At 54.6% G+C, this 19,422-nt stretch overlaps 4 protein-coding genes across 4 annotated transcripts; 2 read left to right on the top strand and 2 right to left on the bottom strand.

The window, feature by feature from the left end:
• Positions 1-2,468: 2,468 nt before the first annotated feature.
• Positions 2,469-4,098, bottom strand: KVR01_003430 (uncharacterized protein). The gene is made up of 3 exons (XM_044794468.1): positions 3,905-4,098; positions 2,821-3,849; positions 2,469-2,762 (listed from the first exon to the last, which is right to left on the bottom strand). The coding sequence occupies exons 1-3, from the start codon at positions 3,993-3,995 to the stop codon at positions 2,635-2,637; spliced, it is 1,248 nt and encodes a 415-aa protein (XP_044648445.1). The 5' UTR covers positions 3,996-4,098; the 3' UTR covers positions 2,469-2,634.
• A 7-nt stretch (positions 4,099-4,105) lies between these two features.
• On the bottom strand, positions 4,106-5,656 carry KVR01_003330 (uncharacterized protein). Its single transcript, XM_044785124.1, has 2 exons — positions 5,252-5,656; positions 4,106-5,186 (listed from the first exon to the last, which is right to left on the bottom strand). The coding sequence occupies exons 1-2, from the start codon at positions 5,454-5,456 to the stop codon at positions 4,438-4,440; spliced, it is 954 nt and encodes a 317-aa protein (XP_044648345.1). The 5' UTR covers positions 5,457-5,656; the 3' UTR covers positions 4,106-4,437.
• A 207-nt stretch (positions 5,657-5,863) lies between these two features.
• On the top strand, positions 5,864-8,831 carry KVR01_002309 (uncharacterized protein). Its single transcript, XM_044781490.1, has 2 exons — positions 5,864-6,087; positions 6,139-8,831. The coding sequence occupies exons 1-2, from the start codon at positions 5,958-5,960 to the stop codon at positions 8,808-8,810; spliced, it is 2,802 nt and encodes a 933-aa protein (XP_044647324.1). The 5' UTR covers positions 5,864-5,957; the 3' UTR covers positions 8,811-8,831.
• Positions 8,832-15,428: 6,597 nt separating this feature from the next.
• Positions 15,429-16,798, top strand: KVR01_003759 (uncharacterized protein). Its single transcript, XM_044794467.1, has 2 exons — positions 15,429-15,997; positions 16,130-16,798. Exon 1 carries the CDS (start codon positions 15,509-15,511, stop codon positions 15,905-15,907), a length of 399 nt encoding a protein of 132 aa, XP_044648774.1. The 5' UTR covers positions 15,429-15,508; the 3' UTR covers positions 15,908-15,997; positions 16,130-16,798.
• Positions 16,799-19,422: the final 2,624 nt, after the last annotated feature.

Genomic DNA, 19,422 nt, shown 5'->3' with positions numbered 1-19,422 from the left:
TCCGAGCCTCCAGCGGACAATTCGTGCAATTACACCGTATCCTCGTGGTGTCCCTGTCATGTTCAGTGACGATTGCTGTGATCATACTCAATAACTAGGTATCATCCTTGATAAAAAACTGACAAACCCGTGTGTCTTTGAAACATAGTCAATGCTCATTGTGCAGATTTTGTCAAATACCCATAGCTACAGCCTGCCCCAGTAACTCGACTGGGACAGCCGGGGAGGACTCGGAAACAGTCAAGCACGGGTTTCAAGTCAGCCTTACGGCGAATCCGGCCCCATTGTGTGTGCCGTTGACAAAGTGCGGTAGTCCCTTGCCTTCACGCCCTGTCAGCCCGATCCAGAGCACAAGTCATGCTCGTGGTTCAAATTTGTGGACACAACAATAGTGGCAAAACCAAAGTGTCTGGGCTCTTTCTAACACAGAGGCTCAACTGATTCAAGTGTGTCTGTCGGTGAACCATTTGCCTCGCCTACCATGACCAACACATGTCTCGAGGTGTTTGAGCTTAATCAACCCAGGCTGATGGCAGGCAAGAACAGAGTCATGGGCCCATGTGCGTCATTGAACCCTGCGCAAACAATGCTACTCTAAGTCACCAAGTGAATATTGAACAATCAGGGAGCTGCGTCAACCGCCACCGTTCCACCGTTTCCGGGCCTGGCAAAAAAACACTCGATGTTCAGACCATTGTGGCGTCGCAACCGAGGTTTTTAATGCTGGGAGAAAGTGCTTGGAAAAGCTTCGTTATATTGGAACAACACACCTTGTATGATGATCTATCTCATCCGGCCGGGCTATCCGGCTGTGCACAAACAAGCCATGGGGTTAGAAGAGTCAATTGCTATGGGATCCCACCGGGCGAATTGCTTCAAACTGCAAGCTCATCAACAAATACGACTATACCGTCTAAGTGCTCTGTGTTCCCATTGCTTACACCCACGATTAAGGCTCGCATGTGAATAATTTGGCCGAAATACTGTCAGCAAGTTCGACTTTTTCTAATTTGACAAAGTGATTGGATAGGACTCTGCGGACACAGTCTCTTCCAAAAACTACAGACCGACCAAACATACCGAAGTGCGCCAACAATAGTGTAAGACAATTAGTTATCACAAATGATCACATGAACGAGTGTGAAAAAAAGTGCGAGGGGGGGGGCAATGGGGATAAAGATTGTCAGTTTGAGTTGTACTTATGAGAACCCACCTGGACACCAGTGTGCTCTTTGATTTGGACAGGGAGTGAATATCATCAGATGATTCTGCGTGCAGCATTCACGTATGAAGAGCTCATGAAAACATGTGCGTTTTCAATACCCGCCGCTTCATCTTCTCGAGGTAAAACATTACAGTCCAAGCCTCAGAGGAGCAAATACCGTTAGATCATCTTTCGCGGCCCGGGGCGTTCTACTCAACGCCGCCGTCTAGACGGTGCCCCTTAGCCTTGTCTGTGCGTCACAAGGCTGAGACCATAGAAATTAGACGAAGCTATGTTGTTTTGCGAAGAGCGCTCTGGCACTTGGTCGTTGAGTACTGTAGTACATCCATATGAGAGGTTGGTGTCTGAGAGAAGGTTGGCCTGCAGTATGTGATCCTGTGCGAGATTTTGCAGTAGCCTATTACACTTTTTTTTTTTTACTACAGAGATACTGCTTCGCCGTCTATCAGCCCTTGGGCTACACGTGTCGACGATTCTATTCAGCGGCGCCCCCGGGAGCGATGCTTCATAGCCTTGACTATTTGTCGCGAGGCTGAGGCCACGTGCCCACGTATTTCACTGTATTTTCAAGTTCTCTTTACTGTTATTGGCATTACGTTTTTTAAAATGATGGGTCTTCAGTTTTCACTGCGGTATGAAGGCGCCACATATGTTCTATATGCATAGGATACCTATCATATTATAACTATCGTTATCGGCATCATATTCTTTCCAAGCGCTAGGTCTTGAGTGCTTACCACCGTATGAAGGTGCCATATATGTCCTCGGACGTATACGGAATAGAAGCGAAACCACACATATGTCCTCGGACGTATACGGAGTAGAAGCGAAACCACAATTAGAAACGAGATCAACCCATCCACCACTTACTGCATAGATACTGTGGTCTTGAGTGCTTACCACCGTATGAAGGCGCCATGTATGTCCTCGGACGTATACGGAATAGAAGCGAAACCACATAGATACTGTGGCAATGTAGCGGGCCCGAACATAGCTCATTATTGTTATTGGTCGAATGTGCATGTTGCATATGACCGGAGACACGTTGTAAATCAGTCATCACGACGCCGTCGCTGGCGTTAATTCTAGTGGCCTGAAACTTGAAAGATGGGAATGTCTAGGCCCAATGGCACGGCGATCGCCTGATTGATAGCATTCGACCAGATACCATTCCAGACCAAAAGCGGTTGTAGCATGCATTCAACTCGTTCTCACAGCACTCTGTGTGAAGTATGTGATGAGGCAGGAGTAGGTCTCTGCGTAGTGATATGAACCTGGGACGATTGAATCGCACCTACAACATACGCAGTACCCTAGTGTATATGGATCCTACCAAGGCGGACATGGAGTCTTCATTTTATCCGAGACTCCATGGAATCTCAAACTACAAGTTTCTCTATAGTTTCTAATCAAAACGTGTCGTCCGAGATGTTTGCATTCATCTTGACGATTGTAGGGCTGTACTCGGACGAGTCTTCGGGCTCCATACCGGCCGTCATGAGTATGTCGTCGACAATCCGCTTGCTTGCCTCTCGAGCTGTGAAATAGTCAGAAAGGGCTGTGACCAGTGGCGAATATGAAATTTGGCTACTTACCTGGGGTCTGCAGGAGCTTCGACGGCGGCAGCGCAAACTGGATCGTCTTGGGCGGGCTCATTCCGCCATATAGGCCGTCATCGTCCTCATCGTCACTCTCCCACGTGATATCGTCCTTGCGCCGGCCCCTCTTGCCCTCCTCGTCCGCGTAGACGTCCCTCGTCTTCCTCGCGGTTGCGGGCGTCTGGACGCTGACGCCCGGTGTCCGCGTCGCAGCAGACGCGCCACCGTACTTTATGGGCGACATGAACGCGGCACTGCGCAGCGTCGGGATCGCCATCTCGGGAGAAGACTGAGGCGAGTCATCCTTCCATGCTGGCTGCTTGCCCTTGTCCCCGCCCTGCGGCTGGAGCTTCTCGGTGACCTTCCACTTGATGGGAGAGACGCCGGTCGGCTTGTGCGGGGTCGCTTGGATGCGGTAGTTCTTGTCAAGGACCCTGTGGAGTAGGGGATCCCTATTCTTATGTGCGGTGGAGAAGATGTCGTCTTGTGTCGCCTCGTCGGCGCCCAATGATGACCGTGGGGTCATGGACATATCGGGCAGTCTGGTGGTGTGCTGATGAGGCACGATCTCGGTATCGGAGTCGTCATCTGAGGCGCGGTCATCCTCGCCTCTCATCTCACGCTTCAGCTCCTCATAGGGAGAGCCGAGCTTGGCGAACTTTGGCCTCGACCTGCTCGCCGGCGCGCGGGGGGTGCTCCCGGTAAGATCTCCGTCTCCGCCATCCAGTAGTGAGTCGTCCTGTGCTTGGTATGAGGCCTCCTGATGGGCATCACCATCTTCCGGCCGCGGGGTGTAGTCCGCTGTCGTCTCATCGTGCTCGGTTGTCTCGTCGTGAGCTGTCGTTTCCTCGTCTGCGGCTAGCTCCTCATACCCTGACAAGGACACATTTGCCGACGCCTCGAAGAACTGCTTCCAGAACTTTGACGCCTCCCACACGGCCTTTGAGTGCTCTCCATACTGCTCCACCAAGGGCAGGATGCTCGTGGTGACTATGCGATGTGCCCTGCTGAAGTTTGAGTCGATCTCTGTGTCGTGTTAGCTCCCTCTCCAGTCATCTCGCCAGATGCAGATTGGACCTACCTTGCAGAGTGAGCGTGATTGACTGTTCAAGTCTTTCCAGCTCTTCAGTGAGAGTGAGATTCCTTGCTGCTGAGGATCCTGCCCGAGACATCTTGGTTTCGGTTCAGCTGAAGAGGCAGACCTTCACATTGTTTAAGTCGCGTCTGTCCTCGATCTGACGCGTTGCGGGGCAGGACGTTGATGCTGGGGGTGTGGGGTGTTGATTTGCAGGGATCCATTAATGAGCTCCCATAGCGGGGTGCAAGTACCTTCAAAGTACCTATCTACCTGGGCGTGTCGTGGTCTCCAGCTGCAAATGCCCTTCACAAGCGGCTGGAAATCGCTTGATGGCTCTGCTCTCTTCGAACCAGTTCATCGTCTTCCCGCCTAGTAATACAGGGTATATCTAACATGCAAACACTGTCCAATTTCAATCCAGCCACGCTTCCTGAGTTGGCAGACACTTCCGCCGAAATCTTGTACACAGAATGTGAGCGCCTCCTACCACTCTTTGGTCTGAGAGACTCGTCCACAGGTCTGCTGGCCCTTTTGATTTACCCGCCTCGTCGACCACGGCCTCCCCTCCCGCGGCCTCGACCTCGCTTCCGCCCCCTCCCTGGGCCTCCTCTGGTGGGCCTCGCCGCTGGTGCTTCCTCTTCTTGCTGCTCCTCCGCCTCCTGCTCCTCTTCATGTTCTTCTTCGCTCTCGTCGTCAGAAGAAGATTGGGAATCTCCATCCTCATCTCCATCCTCATCTTCATCGCCGCCCTCCTCTTCCTCCTCTTCCTCCTCTTCTTCTTGTTCCGCAGCTTTTGCCTTGGCCTTGGATGCCGCACGTTTGGAGCTCCTCGTGCTGCGTGCGCTTCGTGCCGACTTCACTGCTGGACTAGACTGGGCCTCTTCGGCGTCCCCCTCGTCCTCGGCCTCTGAGTCCTCGACCGTGCTGGCGCGGCCCTTGGGCTCATCACCGGCCGCACCGCGCTTCCGCTTCCTAGTCGAAGCGGGTGATTTCTCTGCTGTTGAGGGCGATGATGGCGCCTCGCTGGGATCTGCAAGTGCTCGCTGCATTATCAGGTCGCCGTAGTCCTCCCAAGGAAGATCAAAGTCCTTAAAACGATCGTCGAAACTGGGATCCTCCAACAGATCCATGTTGTTCTCCCGCTCGTCTATCAAGGGCATGTTGTAGAACTCGTTGAGCTTCTTCCAGATCCCAGGTATGCGGATGTGGGTGTAGACAGCGGGGTCGTAGCCGTTCGTTCGCAGATGTTCGGATATGGCGAGCATTCGGAAGTGTTTGTGCATCCCTGGTCGTGACCAAGTTAGCTGCTGCCCAATGCTTGAAACAAATTGGGTAGGATGTCGCGCGCACCCGCTGGTTTCCAACGCACCACGGCCTTGAAGAGCATGGAGACTTGGTCATCAGTCCATGGCGAGGCCAAGTCGACAGTATGTGCTAGGTTGGTGGCAACTGCAGTGGGCGTGTCCACAGCTTGTGGGGTGTCGATGTCCATCGCGTCATCGTTGCTCGCCGGCGTGGCCGTTGTCGACGCGCGAGCCTTCTTCTTCGGAGGCATGGCGCTTGTTTAAATGCTCGAAAAGCTGTCGCAAAGAGGATGTTGGGTCTTGGGGTCTGAACTGTTGGTACTGGACCAACAATTGAGACTACAATTGAACTACCGTTAGAAGCGACTGAGGGCCGATTTGTTTCATTCGACGGGGACGTGCAGGAGCAAGCGACCAAGCTGGGGTGAATACTGACTATTGTGGAAGCTCTTTGGAAAGGTGCGCGTGAAGCTACACCTACCTACCTGCCCGTGGTAGGTTGGGCTAGGTGGATACCTAGGTACCCAGGCAGGTAGGTACTTGAGTACTTTGCAGTTACATGCGAGAAGGGTTAGGGCACAGGCGCGGTTCATTTGATGTCCAAACGCCCGCGACATGCTCATCACTCTTAAGAGGACTGGACATCTTGTATGGACCTTTCTATGCGTTTGGAGAGGTGCTGCAATTTGTCATGACTGTCTTATGGAAAGCAACACTCACTTAAATCGTTCGGCAAAGAGTCTGCCAAAATAATGGCGTCCTTTGCGACAGAGGATGAGAGTGTCGCTGACCTCTTTGTCCAGCCGAACTTCTGGAAGTCGTCCATGCTACTGGACTCACCTACACCCCTGGCGAAAGACTTCTTCGACCTCTCCGACACAAGTCAGTGGAAGACTCTGTCGCTAGTAGAGAGAAACACTAAACGGTAACCAGACAGAATAGGCCCCATCGTGAGCGGCACACTGAGCCTTCCGGATGATGGTTATTTCAAGCTTCCGCCGGATCTCAACACTGAATCCAGGCCCGAAAGTACGGCAGACGATGAGGCGGTAAACATCGACCACGGGTCGTTAAAAAGCCCACACTCAGAATTTGAGGTTGACCCCTGGATGTTCCATCAAGATGCTGCCCCAGAAGCTGCGAATTTCAAGACGTGGGATGGATTCGATGTCCCTGAAGCGCAACTCAACCCACCACTCTTCATCACAGAAGCTGGCACGGATGCATACGATTCCTACTTGGCTTCGGAAAACAATCCATGTGGCATCCGATCTCATGAATCCCACAAGACGCTGGACCCCAACGCCTATTCTGCCTGTCTACTTGCGATGGCACTTGGCCGCGACTCCGTCTTGTTCTCATGGAATGCCGAAAAGAAGACTTTCCAGTCCTCACTACCCTTATCTAAAGCTCCTGGTTACTCAACAGAATCTCTCTCTGCTATCTTAGCTCTTTGTACTTCCTGTGGTCAGGCCTGTCGCCGTCTCCGCTCATTCATAGACAAGACATACTCGTCAAGTGCAAGCCCACCCCGGGTCGCGCTTGCGAACGCCCTGGATAGCCTGCTACTTGTCGTACAGGATGAGCTTGGACGTCGTGGCTTGATGACAATTTCGATCCTTCAATTGCAGTCACTTGTTCGCCCAACCTACCGACTTCTTTCATATTACTACAGACTCGTTATCAAGATCAAGAGGTCGACCAACGACGCAGATTTGCTCTCTCTTATCTACAACGAGGCCCAGTCAGCAGAGATGAGCGAACCAGTCCTGAGAGACACTATGGGTCAGATACTTCGCATCGTCTCGACGCCATGGACGGAATTCGTTGAAGAATGGATTGGTCTGAGACCGGAAGAGGGCACACGAATTAACAAGTCTGGCCCGGGAAAGGGCTTCGTGAAGGTTGAGAATAACACGTGGATAGATGATCAAGGTTTCGAGCTGGAAGAGCCCGATTATGTTTTGGACTCGAACAACATGCCCAGCTTCGTCCCTGACGATGTTGCTGAGGTCATTTTTGAGACTGGAAAGAATATTCGATTTCTCCAGGAGAGCCATCCTGAGCACCCAATGGCGTCCATCAGGATCACTAATTCGACTACCGTGCCGAAACTTGAGTGGCAGTATGATTGGGAGTCCATCACGAGGGTGGAAGAAAAGGCACTCGAGTATCAACGTGTCGTGCTGGACCTGCTCCAGAAGACGCAAGATGCTGGCGGGACCACTCCGCAGCATCGCCTCAATAGCTTCATGGACCAGTATGACGGGCAACTCCAGGTCTTTGGCAAGAACGAGCAGGACCTACAACAGACAATGCTAGCTTCCATTGCGAACCTCGAACGACCGATCGAGACCAAGGAGACATGGAACCAATTGTCTCACATTCTTCGACAACACCTATTCAACGACCAGCGCAACGGGGAGCCCACGGTTGCTGACTTCAGCCCTCACTGGTCTCTACTACCACTGTTATCCTTCGGCCCAATGGTACACACCCAAGCTCGGCTTGTGAATCGCGAATGTCTCAAGTTATTGTTTAGTGAGCACGACTTACGGAAACATCTTGCAGTTCAGAGAGCGTTCCAACTCTTTGGAAACGGCATGTTCTCGAGCCGCCTTACGAACGCGCTGTTCAACCCCGACATGGAGACGACCGAGAGACGGTCAGGCGTGTCGAGGTCTGGCGTCACCATGGGCCTACGCCTGTCGAGTCGCGACAATTGGCCACCAGCGAGTTCCGAGCTGCGGCTCGCACTGATGGGCATGCTTACGGAAAGTTACCAGCAAGAAAGCGGTGCCGATGGCAACGGGCTGCCCGGGGACCTCAGCTTCGCCATCCGGGATCTTTCGACTGAGGAGATGGAAAAGTGCATGGACCAAGGGTCCCTCGAGGCCCTCGACTTCCTGCGCATGTCTTACAAGCCTCCGCAGGCACTTGCACCAGTCATTACTACCGTGTCGCTGCTCAAGTATGACCGGATATTCAAGCTCATGCTCCGCGTCTTACGCATGCTGTTCGTGGTGGACCAGCTCTTCCGCGACATAGTCTTGCAGGCGTCACACTGGGCAAACCTTCAGGATGTGTGTGTGCGCTTCCGCGTGGAAGCCCACCACTTCGTCACCAACATTGCCCGCTACTTCTTCGACATAGGCATCGACCAGCCATGGCGCCGTTTCCAGGCGTGGTTGGACAAGATTGAGAATGGGCTTCAGGACTGCGGTCTTGACAAGAGTGCCGCGATTGCGAGCCCAAAGAGGCTCGGGGAGGAGCATGAACAGACCCTCGATCACATAGCGCAGGCGCTACTTCTCAGGAAGAAGCAGCAACCGGTTCTCAAGCTACTGGAAGAGATCTTCGCACAGATCCTACAATTTGCCAGACAGGTACGATCACATGCGCCAAATGACCAAGACTCTGAGGAAATCAAGAGGATGTACAGTGCCTTCCGTGAGAAGGTTGAGATTTTCATCACCGTGTGTAGAGGCATGGGCGAGAAGGCTGGATCGAGGAATGATAGGGATGTTGCTGGGCGCTCGCAGGAGAGCGCACTTGCAATGCTCGTGCTGATGCTCGATATGTCAAATTACTATACAAAGCGCTAGGCGAAGCAAAGTGTAGACGGGCAGACCACGGTATAGAATATCCGATACCAATGCATATCTCCTTGGGACGAATTTAGCCCAGCCGTCCTTGCCTTTGCTATGAACCAACAGGCTCGCCAGTTCATGAGATGCATCATCTCATGAAACATCGAGACGCGGCCGTGACCTGCACCGCAAACAAACCAGGATAATTGTGAGACATCATACGGAGAGAGCTTCACGTTCTCATTCCTTTCTATGGCAACACATCGTTCGCCCGGTTCGCCTCATCGAGTCAATTAAAGGGACTAGAGGTTGCAACACAAATCCGAGGCTTGCAGGCCGCAGATACCCCAGACCTTGCTTTGTAGACCCCTAGCATTTGAGCCCATGCAGAAAGCCGCTCCAAGGGTAAGTGGTCCCGTCGCTGGAGAAACTCCCATAGGTCTCTCTCCCGTAGCTCCTTGCTTATAATATTCAGGGTTCAAGTGTTCGGGGTGTTGGGGTAAACAATCCTTGCGACACATAAACTCGCAAGCCATATAACAAGATTCTATAATGGATGCCGCATTGCCGGCCCTGGGATCACTTGTCCACTGGGAATTAGCACGGGCGTGTCTATGACTTGGGATGAAAGGGCGAATCCGCAGCAATCCGCAGCCCTGCAATTACCAAAGGACAAGGCGAGAGATGCCAGAATCGACTATTCCCGGCGCAAAATGTCCGCCTTCGCCTTGCAGCTGAGCCTATCCCCGGTCGGAGACGCATATTCGACACCGGTATGGGTAATCTTGCACTCCCCTGCGTAACTGAGGACTTGCTGCACCCAAAGAAGCCTAGTCGGCCCCACCCAACTGCAACCTCAAATGCCAAGCCTCTCAGGTACTTAAAGGTACCTCAGCCACTTTTTATTGGGGGGTCTGGGGGGCCCCCCCCAGTGGGGGCTTGGGGGCGAAGCCCCCATGGTTAGTGTTAGGGTTAGCGGTTAGGGTCAGGGTTAGCGGTTAGGGTTAGAGTTAGTGGTTAGGGTCCTGGAATGTGAAAAAGAAGAGGAAGACGGTATTGATAAGTATTTTCCAGGACGTCAAAATTGAAGTCAAATTGACCTTTCCATTTTGGGATGAGCGAGTCCTCAGTTACGCAGGGGAGTGCAAGATTACCCATACCGATTCGACACAAGCTTCGATGGTGGCCTGGCAGCCTGGCCACGACACACAGCCAGACCCCCCCAGACATGAGCAGACGTGGCCATGGTATGTCGGTCAGTGGCGAGGGTGCGAGACTGGGCTTGACAGGCTGTCGGGTACCACTCCGTACGCACACCAGAGATACTACACACCGTCTGACCGTCTTCCCGACGCCCCTGACAGGCCTGCCATGTATGCGAGTCTCCTGACGATCGTCAGATGCGAGCGCAGCCCGGGTAGCTTTCCATTACGAAGCGTTTTCAGCGCTTAGCGGGCTGTATTTTCTCATTGGCAGATTGCACCGCTGCATGGGCAGCCCAAGCGGCCACGCAGCCATGCAAGCATGCAGCCATGCAAGCATGCAAAGAACCGTCGACGAGTGCGAAGCCTGGTGGAGCACCCGTTCCAAAGGCGTGTTGGCTCTAGCCCAAGCTGCCAGCCCTCGAGACCGTTCGAGGCCGTACAGACAGATCCGCTTCCGCGTCGTGCACTCCGTGTCTTGAAAGGGGACCACACTGCCTCTGGGCGGCAAGAAACAGACGCCCCGACCGTACACGGTACCGAGGCAAATAATCACTCAAGTTCTCAGGGATTTGAAACGCGCCCGCAAAGACAGTACGGAGTACCAGACACACCGACAGACACAGAATCGGGTAAGAGGTCAACAATAACAATAGCACGCGACGCGTTCTGCCGCTCCTACACGACGCGGCAGACTGCAGCCCCGTTTCTTCCAACGCTTCCATGGGGCCCACCTTTGCTTCTACAGCACAACCCAGTCAGTCCCGTCGTCGTGAGATCCGTTGGGAGTCTGCACAGTCCGCCGCAGTTTCTTCCGCAGCCGCTGGCAAAGGGACCAATTCCGGCGGCGCACCGAGGCTCTGAGAGCTCCATGTGCTGGACTTGCATGAACTCGCTGTCTCGCCCCACCGGGTTACCATACAAGGCCTGCCTGCCTGCTCGCTGCCCCCCCTGCGAAAGGCCTCGTTCACCCTGCGCCCACTGCGTAGGGGAAGACACAGTACCTGCCCGACAAGTAACTCCTGCGAGATCGGTGGGGCGTGCCTGGGTGGGATGGCCGGGGACAGGACCACACCGCCCGTTGAGCTTGAATGATGCCTGCGCGTGTCAGGGGGAGAGCTCAAGGGTGGATTGAAAGGGTCCGGCGAGCCTGCAGGCGGGAATCTCCATTGTTTCGACGTGGTCACCAGTTTTTAACCTCATGGAACCAACGGTGGGCGCATGTACAGTACTGCGCAGAAGGGGTCCAGCCACAGAATGGGTAAGGTCGCTCCCCTTGTTGTGTGCCTTCTCAGATTCGAAAAAGATGCGGCGGAGTTGCTGCGTATGATCTCGTCCCACGACTGCCGGGCCCAGAATTTATTGCTTGTCTTCACGTCAGACTTGAGATCTGGCGGGACTCGCAATGCTGGCGACAGCCACAGTGGAATCCAAGCTCCCCATCCAGCCGTTTCCGACGAGCCACAGTGGTTGGGCATCTGGAGAAGAAGGATAGCGCAGCCCGACCCTAGGGCCTAAACAAGCCAGACAGATGCAATTGAGTCGAGATGACAGGATCTCGGCCTAGCGTCATGCTGTTGACTTGCATTGGCTGAGAATGGCCTTGTTCGGCCAAATTCCAGCCGACTCTTGTCATGCAGGTGCTGCCATTCGTCGTGGTTGACTCGCCTGCCAGGCTCGCAGACACTGTGGTAGAAGGGACGTCCAGCTCGCTCCTGAGTGAATCACGGGCAGCGACGGATGATGGATAGTTTCTCGCGCTTTCCGTGCAAGCCCATGACCTATCGTACGGCTGCCCTGCGAGCTTCGGTCCTTTTTCTGACCTCTGGACGGTGCAGTGACGTAACACACGAGATTGCTCGGGACATACGATGCAAAGGCGAGGCACAGCGGCCTCATCATCTCGTCCATTATTCAGACATCTGTAACCGGGCCGTAACACTGACTTGTAGTGGGCCCGGATACCGTCCGAGAGATGGGAGTGCAGCGACTCAAACACCACACTGTAGTGCAATAGTCTGTTGACAAGTCAAAGTCGCCTCGCCTCTGACCTGCTGCCCCGGAACTGTGTTCCTCACTTCCGCCGACCCTTCAGGAGGCCAGTGACAGCGTGCAAGTGATGCGTTGGGAACTTGCACACCTGACTCGTGGTATCGTGAGAATCGTCAGGCTGCGTCTGTCGCTCGACGATCCGCCTGATTATGGCTGTTGTTTGCCAAGACATTTCTATTTCGATTGCTGAGAGTTCGACGCAAGCCTGTAACTCGTTTGTACCCCGAGTCGTTCAGGTCAACTGTGCTCATGGTGCCTCGTAACTCGCCATCTCGCCCAGAACCCCTTGAATCTCGGGATGGTCGCCTGCTTTCTGTCGTAATTATGTCGCGTGCAAATCGATGTAGAATACAGATTTGTTGACTCGAGGGATGGCGTCTTGCCCATGTATCCGGTACATCGACCGCCCTGTCCCGCCTGGACAAGGAGTGGTTAGATGCACGTGGGCATCACAACGTGATATCTCACTGTGGCGGATGGACGGATATGCGACAAGGCTTTGCTTGCTGCCCATCCTTTTCCGAATGGTGAAGGGCGTCCAGTGCAAAGCCATAGGCCCTCGATTCAACAGCCGGTCCACAAGCGCCGGTGCGAGGTGATTTAGATGAAGAAATCATTAAAAATCCTCAAAATCGGGTGAGCAGATCGCGGAGGGCAAGCTGTAGGATGCGCCTTGCCTCTCTCGCGACAGTCCTTTCAGACGTCATTTGGAGCTCCTGCTTAAACAAGGCGACTCCCGGCCGGGGAGCAAGGTACGGAAAACGCCGAGTATTGTATTCGATCATGCAGCTCATAGTGAGGCTGTCCAGATACCTACAACGACATCGACGTCCTTGCGATGTTCGCTTGCTGGGATCCGAACGGACTCCCGCTTTGGGAAAAGCCGCTTGGGACTTTGGAGGCCGACAAGCCACAGTCGCAGGGTCCTGGGCCGTAGGAATTGCCTGCCCACAAGCGCGAACCCCCCTGCAGACATCCGACGGTATCAATGGGTCGGACGGATAGCTCCTTCGTTGCCCACGTCCACGCCCACGCCGTCGTTGCGATCGCTAACTTGCATCCGACGAACACACGTGCTTTGCACGGGTCGCAGCAAGCCTCGGATTCACTTTCCGCATTCATACACGCGCAGATGCCCCGGCCCAAGGCCAACAACAGCGCTAAATACATATGTAGGTAGCAGCTACTGCAGCGCGTTTCGCGAGTGAGCTGAGGTTGGGTTTCAAACTTCCGCCGCTCAACTCTCAATTTCCAAATCGAGGCTTGGTCCGACGGGTATCCTTGCTGAACAGAGCGTGGTAATGGCAAGCTGCAGCCAAGCACAACTGGCGAGGAACTTGACATTTAACAGTAGCAGATGCGCCTGGCATTGTGCAAACCTCAATTGGAAACCCTTCTTGGCTCTCGATGGACGTCATGGGCGTCCGGTGGAAGGACGTGGCTGGGAGGGCTGGGAGGCAGGCGCGACACAGCAGTATTTTTCAACGTTTGTTCATTGGCAGTTTGCCTGGAAGGGTTTGCTCGCACTCGCATCACGGTTAGATAATTTCGGTGAAGTGACCTGGCGCTCGATGTTGCCGAGTTTCGACAAGTGCACGGCAAAACCCCGGCCAAGAAAGGCGGTCAGCTCTGAAGAGCCGCGCATGATGTAAAAATCGTGCAACCGAGTAGCCAGGACAGGACAGGGACGTCGATACTCGCTAGGATGCCCGCTTGATGGCAAATTCCGAAGCGCCTTGACTCGCCTGTCCCGCGGAATAATTCAGGGCCTCCATACACAGTAGAAGCAGCCCCGTACCTGGCATGCGTGGGTGGTGGTCTGGTGGGAGGTCACACCTGATTCCGCGCCACTGTAGCCTGGTGCATATGGACTCCGTCGACCAGAAGAGGGTCGTGATGGTGCCAGATCTCCCAGATGGATATTCTCCAGGTTCCAGTCCCTCTGTGATCCGTTCTGGGCCACAAAACAAAGCTTGGGGTGTCCCGCGGCGGCTACCCACCGGTTCGTCGCCATACTTGCAGAGCACATGGTGGGAGTGGTGCGCATAGAGTCGCATCCCAATGTGGCTAGAATGTCCTCGTTAAGGATTTTTGGAGGCTGAAAAGGGAAGTCAAAGTCGCAGCCGAACCGGCGGACGGCTCCAACACCTGGAAAACGTCGGGTACGCATTTCCCTGGCACACAGCCGTCCCAGCATTAGTACTATGTACTGGTGTTGTAGCTCCACCGGCTGTCCCATGCCTCTGGCACGCTGTTTCCTGCTGGCACAGTGCTCCACTACCGACGGCAGACAAGCAGATGGCGAGGATGGGTGCAACCGCACGATCTTGTCTGCTCGCTAACCGGCACGCCGCCACAAACCAGGGTTTGCGTGGCCAGCGACCAATCAGTGAGCAGGAATCAAAATGCGCGCTCATTTCACAAATCGGGAATGCCGGGTGATCTCCGAAGAGACAGCCACTATGAGGGCGCAGAATGTGCAGGCAAAGCCTCGGTAGTCTCTAGGCCGCCGAGGAGTCGTGAGGTCCAAAGGTTTGATGGATTTGTTGATATACTGGAACTAGCGGTACTGCAGCGGTAGGATTTACAGTAGTCGCAGCGTTTCGAACATTCGGCTCCACCTTCAATGTGTGCTGTCCTGACCTCTGGTGGATTCGAGAAGCTATGGACAGCACGTCCCTGGCCGGTGGAGCACGTTGGCGGCAGGGACAGCAGGAGAAAGTAGCGGGTGAGGGCCCACTTGGAGCTCTGTCAGTGTCAATCAACGCAAGGTCAGGGGCGACTGTCGGCCAACTTCCACGTTTCCCAGCTCGCTGGCATGGCTGGGTGTGCTTCGAAAGAGGGCTGCCATCCACCGTTGGGGTGTCGGCTATCACCCCTGCTGAGGTCCTCTCCAGACCCGGCGCTGCAGGCCCAACCTTCTGCCCTTGGATACATTCCTCGAGCGCGAAATGTTTGTGTCCTGCGTTCTGCTGTCATCGAAGGATCAGCTATGATGAAGAATGCAGATTTGGTGTTGTACAAGATCCAGAGGTGCGTGCTAATGAAAGTGGATTCGCCATGCCGCCGAAAGAACGTTCGGATGGGGCTGGATAGCTTCTAGACGCGGTACATGGTGCAGATGTACAGAACGTATGGGGCCCTTTCCGAAGATCGCCCACGCTCTCGGGCTGATGGGGCCACAGGGTCCTCCACCTAAAACTCTCCCCGTGAACCCTTGGGGAAGCAATGCTAGGCAGCCAGTACACCGCGTACGGGCCCCCCCCAAGTCCACTCTTTCGACCCCAAACTCCAGAGCCGCGAGAGGGAAACCCCCAAGCTTCTCCAAGATTTGGGAAGATCTTTAGATGGATCATGGACTCCAAATTCTCAAAATGCCCGAAACCATCGAGCTATCCTGTCCCCATTTCAATAGAGGCGTGCCGTACCGCAGTCCCCTCCTAGCTCCACGACTTCTCCATGAAGCATGTCAGGCACGAGGATCGCCCGGGAGATGTGCTGGAGAGGGCCAGACTTCTCCGTCATGTATTGCCAGCCCCCCTCAGTTCGGGCTGTGAGTCGAGAGCACCCGCACGCATCGTTTGTGGCCGCTCAAGCGATCACGCGGGTCTGTTACTGGCAACGCCGCAGAGAAAACTCCTTTTCCCCGACCCGATCTCGGATGCTTGTGGCTCGGCTAGGCTTTACGTCATTGGACTGTCAGAAGAGGGCAGGTTGCTCGTCAACACTTTTTACTTAATCTCGGCGTCGAAGCTGAACCGGCATATGCCCCGAGTCAGGCAGTACCAAGGGAGGTGGCAGACAGGGAGGCACGCGAGAGCCAAGGCGGTGTTTTGGGCCTGTTTCGCCTTCTCTTGACTCGCAGCGGCGCCTGGAAATACTGTGTAGAGAAAGCACTCGCGCCGGTCTCACGCCTCTCTATCCCAAGAGCCTGGTAGACCACAGCTGGTTCGTTTTCCTGGCCTCCATGTTTCTCGCACTACCACCCACATTCCAGGACTATCAGGCCAAGGAATCGACCACTCCCCTTTTACATAGGAGCGTTTTGTGTGGCCTGGCACTGACCTGAAATTTGGACAGGGACATGAAGCAATCTCCGTTGGATGACAACACACTTCCTCGCCCCGAAGTCATCGTGGGCTCATGTCGTGCAGTTGCTATTCTTGTCCGCTTGTTCCCGTGTTCACGGACCATAGATTGCATCATGCCCTCATGGTGATGGTACTTGCAGGGAGACTTGAGTTTGAACTGTGCCTGGAAGTCAGGATGAAGGGCCCAGTGATTCGACCAGTCGTTTCTGGAAGCATACGAGGCTGGGAGTAACCTTGTTAATGCAATCCCCAACACCCAGGCGAACGACTAGCGCCTGCACCACGGCCGTGGGACCGCATTGTTTGTCAACTTGTAGCACCCGTGAGCGGGGACGCACCTGCTCCAACACCGGCACGTTCGGGTTGGCTGCCCACGGACATACCACAGTACGGCACGGCTTCTGTTCACGGCCGACCCTTTGCATAACGTGCTCGCAACCAACAAAGTCAGGCCTAGCTGCTCAGACTTCCATGACCTAAATCAGTGCAGATTTACAGACGGGGTCTTCGAGATGCTGACCGTCATCTCACGACGGCTTCTTGGCAATCGAAAAATGTAGTGAGTGTTCGCCCGTCCAAGTCGTACGCGGAGCATGCGGGCGGTGTCGGCGGCAAGGACAGGTCAGGTGTCCGTAATCGTCGAGTCGCGTGAATCTGACACACCATGACACTGGTTTCCTGGACATTGCAACCCCAAGCAGTGGTAGATGACTCAGGTAGTCAAGCAGACATAGCATGACAACGACCTTGACGGATTTCGTGCAGCTAGCTAGTTCGCAGCTTTGCTATGCGCACTCAAGCCGGCGGAGGAAGCAGAATGATAACGTGTTTCGACTGATTAGATTGGAGAGACAGGATGGCAGATTGGGTGGGCTCTCTCTCCCGGGAGGGGGGCAGTACTTTCGCAGGAGGTACTGCCGACGGTTGTGCCGAGCTTGTCGCAGCGCGTACCTTTGGGCGCATATTGAGTGGCAGAGTGACCAGAGCCAACGCGCGTCCCACACAACGGTGCCCTGGCCACCTCGCAAGGGTCGGGGATGTAAGATTCGGCCGGCATTGACGTTACACTGGTGTTGGCGCGAGTTTAGGACTGCCATGACTGCGTCCTGATGCAACAGTCGCCAGGTGTGTCGAGCAACGACGATTCGTGTGGACAGGAAGGCGTGTTCCATTCGCCAAGCTGTCGCACGCATCTGGTGTGAAAGAGTACTGTATCCGACTGCGCCGTTGACAATCGGAGAATCAAGCATGGGCCGACATCCCGACCTGGAAGAGAAGCAGGGAAACAGTACGCCTCCATCAAGCTGACTGTAGTGTAAACAGTAAATTCTCATCTCTGGCCTCGCCGCCCCCCACCATCTGAGGCAATGGGGCGTGGGTTGGTGCAGGAGTTGCTGAAAGCGGCTAGCCCGCAGTGGCTACGTTGACCTCTACTCCGTACTTTGCCAGTTCTTGGACGAGTCCGCAAAATGTTTCGATTGAGTGCATGCAGCCTCTGCCCAGCCTGGTTGCCGGGTGGGTGTGACGGCGAAACAGGGCAACGACAGCTCGATACCCAACCTTTTTCGAGCAGAGACAAGACTACTGGCTGCTGCGATGCGATGCGATGCCTCGACCGGACCGGGCTGGACTGAACTCGACCCACCATGTGGTGAGTGAGCATTGATGCTGAGTCTCATATGCGCGGATGTGACGGACCGTCCGCTGCCCAGTGCGAATTGGTCGAGCTCGTCACGAGGCCGATGGCGGTGCTTGTTTCGTAGGGAGGGGACGGTGAGTCGGGGGCGGTCAGCCACTGCGTTGCTCATACTGTGCGCATGGTGGCATCGTATTCCAGGAGCCCAGGAGAAAACGCTTACTCGTGGGATGGAAGAGGCGAGGGGCGAGGAACTGGGAGTTGGGCGGGAGAAGAATCAAAACTAAAGGAGAAAAAAAGGAAGACAAAAATGAAAAAAACAGGTAGAAAGGAAGGGAAGATGGAAAAGGAAGGCAAGGCGATGGTGAATTTGCGACGGGTGTCCTGTCTGACAGAAAGTGAAATATCAGCCCTCGGCTGTGCTGTTCTTTTCTACATGCTCTATGTGTGACGGACGGGGTTCGATTGAAAGCAACCTGGAAGGAAGCAAGCAGTGAGGTGTGCAAGGTGATTACCCAGGTACCTCGACCAGTCGGCGATGGCCATGCGGGCCAAAACGAAGGTTGGAAGAAGGAAGTGGTCATTGCTGGTGTCTGGTCTTTTTGGGCAAGTGCCTTTTTCTTCTCCAATCCTGGATTGCACATAGCTACCCACCTACCTCTATAGGTAGGCAGCCCATCGCACATAGATGGCCGTGTTTCCTGCTTCATCTGGCCCTTCCTCGAATCTTTGAGGTTTTTCAGCACAGTCGGGAGTGACGTTCCGCCATTATTATTTATTATTATTATAATTATTATTGTGGCCGTTTTTCTTTTTCTTGTACCTCACTCACGCGTGTGCAGCTGCGGCCAGACATCGCCAACTTTGGAAGTCCTCCACCAAACAACGTTGAACGATCCTGCACTTTACACTCTGCAATCTGCGGAGTCTACCCCAAACTCTAATATCGACCTCTTCTCTCGCATCCCCCCACCCTCCCTGCCGTAGTGTATTGCGACACCCTTAAAGCACTTTCTAAGCCTCCCGCCCATCCAGCCGCTTGGTTCGTATCCACCGCAGCCCGTTTCGGAGCGAAGCGTCGCACGTTCTCTGTATACGCACGCCCAGGTAGGCCATTGTCCAACCGCCCCTCCACCTGCGGCTACTGCCAGCACTTTGCATGCCCGGTAGTGGGCGTGCAGTCCAGCGCACAGCCCAGAAAGGCTGAGAAGGCATCGTGCCATCGTGCCATCGTGCCAGCATGCCCAGCATGCCAGCGCGCATGCGCTCGTGCGACCTCGTCATTGCGGAACAGACGGCAGAATCATGTGCAATGAATGCTGTGCCAGCCAGCTTCCTCAGACCCACGCCCTAGCTCGGGTTTCTGCTGTGGCTGCTTCGCATGCTTCGCACAGGCGTGCAAAAGAAACTTCCCCCCTGCCCCCATCACAGCACAGCTCAGCACAGCGCAGCGCAGCACGGCACAGGATGGTGCACAGCTTTCTGATGTTGACGTCTTTCTAGAAACTCTAAACCATCGAGTGGACGCCGCCAGACGCACCTTGGGCCAGCTCGACCACGCAGTCTGGCAGTCTGGCAGTCTGACAAGACGTTCCTCACACAGTAACCAGGTACACCCACTACACCCACTGCACCCCTAGCACGGG

This window comes from Diaporthe batatas (assembly GCF_019321695.1).
Source record: "Diaporthe batatas strain CRI 302-4 chromosome Unknown Contig00003, whole genome shotgun sequence".
In the NCBI taxonomy this organism is placed as follows: Eukaryota; Fungi; Ascomycota; class Sordariomycetes; order Diaporthales; family Diaporthaceae; genus Diaporthe; species Diaporthe batatas.
The sequence above is the reverse complement of the archived record's forward strand: the minus strand, read 5'-3'. Positions and strand labels throughout refer to the sequence as shown.

Excerpts from the sequence above, each read along its gene's own strand:
- KVR01_003430 (XM_044794468.1), bottom strand. The coding sequence starts at position 3,995 with ATGTCTCGGGCAGGATCCTCAGCAGCAAGGAATCTCACTCTCACTGAA. Across the intron at positions 3,850-3,904 it reads AATCACGCTCACTCTGCAAG|AGATCGACTCAAACTTCAGC; the intron begins GTAGGTCCAATC and ends AACACGACACAG. Across the intron at positions 2,763-2,820 it reads GAAGCTCCTGCAGACCCCAG|CTCGAGAGGCAAGCAAGCGG; the intron begins GTAAGTAGCCAA and ends ACTATTTCACAG.
- KVR01_003330 (XM_044785124.1), bottom strand. The coding sequence starts at position 5,456 with ATGCCTCCGAAGAAGAAGGCTCGCGCGTCGACAACGGCCACGCCGGCG. Across the intron at positions 5,187-5,251 it reads GGTGCGTTGGAAACCAGCGG|GGATGCACAAACACTTCCGA; the intron begins GTGCGCGCGACA and ends GGTCACGACCAG.
- KVR01_002309 (XM_044781490.1), top strand. The coding sequence starts at position 5,958 with ATGGCGTCCTTTGCGACAGAGGATGAGAGTGTCGCTGACCTCTTTGTC. Across the intron at positions 6,088-6,138 it reads CTTCGACCTCTCCGACACAA|ACAGAATAGGCCCCATCGTG; the intron begins GTCAGTGGAAGA and ends AACGGTAACCAG.
- KVR01_003759 (XM_044794467.1), top strand. The coding sequence starts at position 15,509 with ATGAAGCATGTCAGGCACGAGGATCGCCCGGGAGATGTGCTGGAGAGG.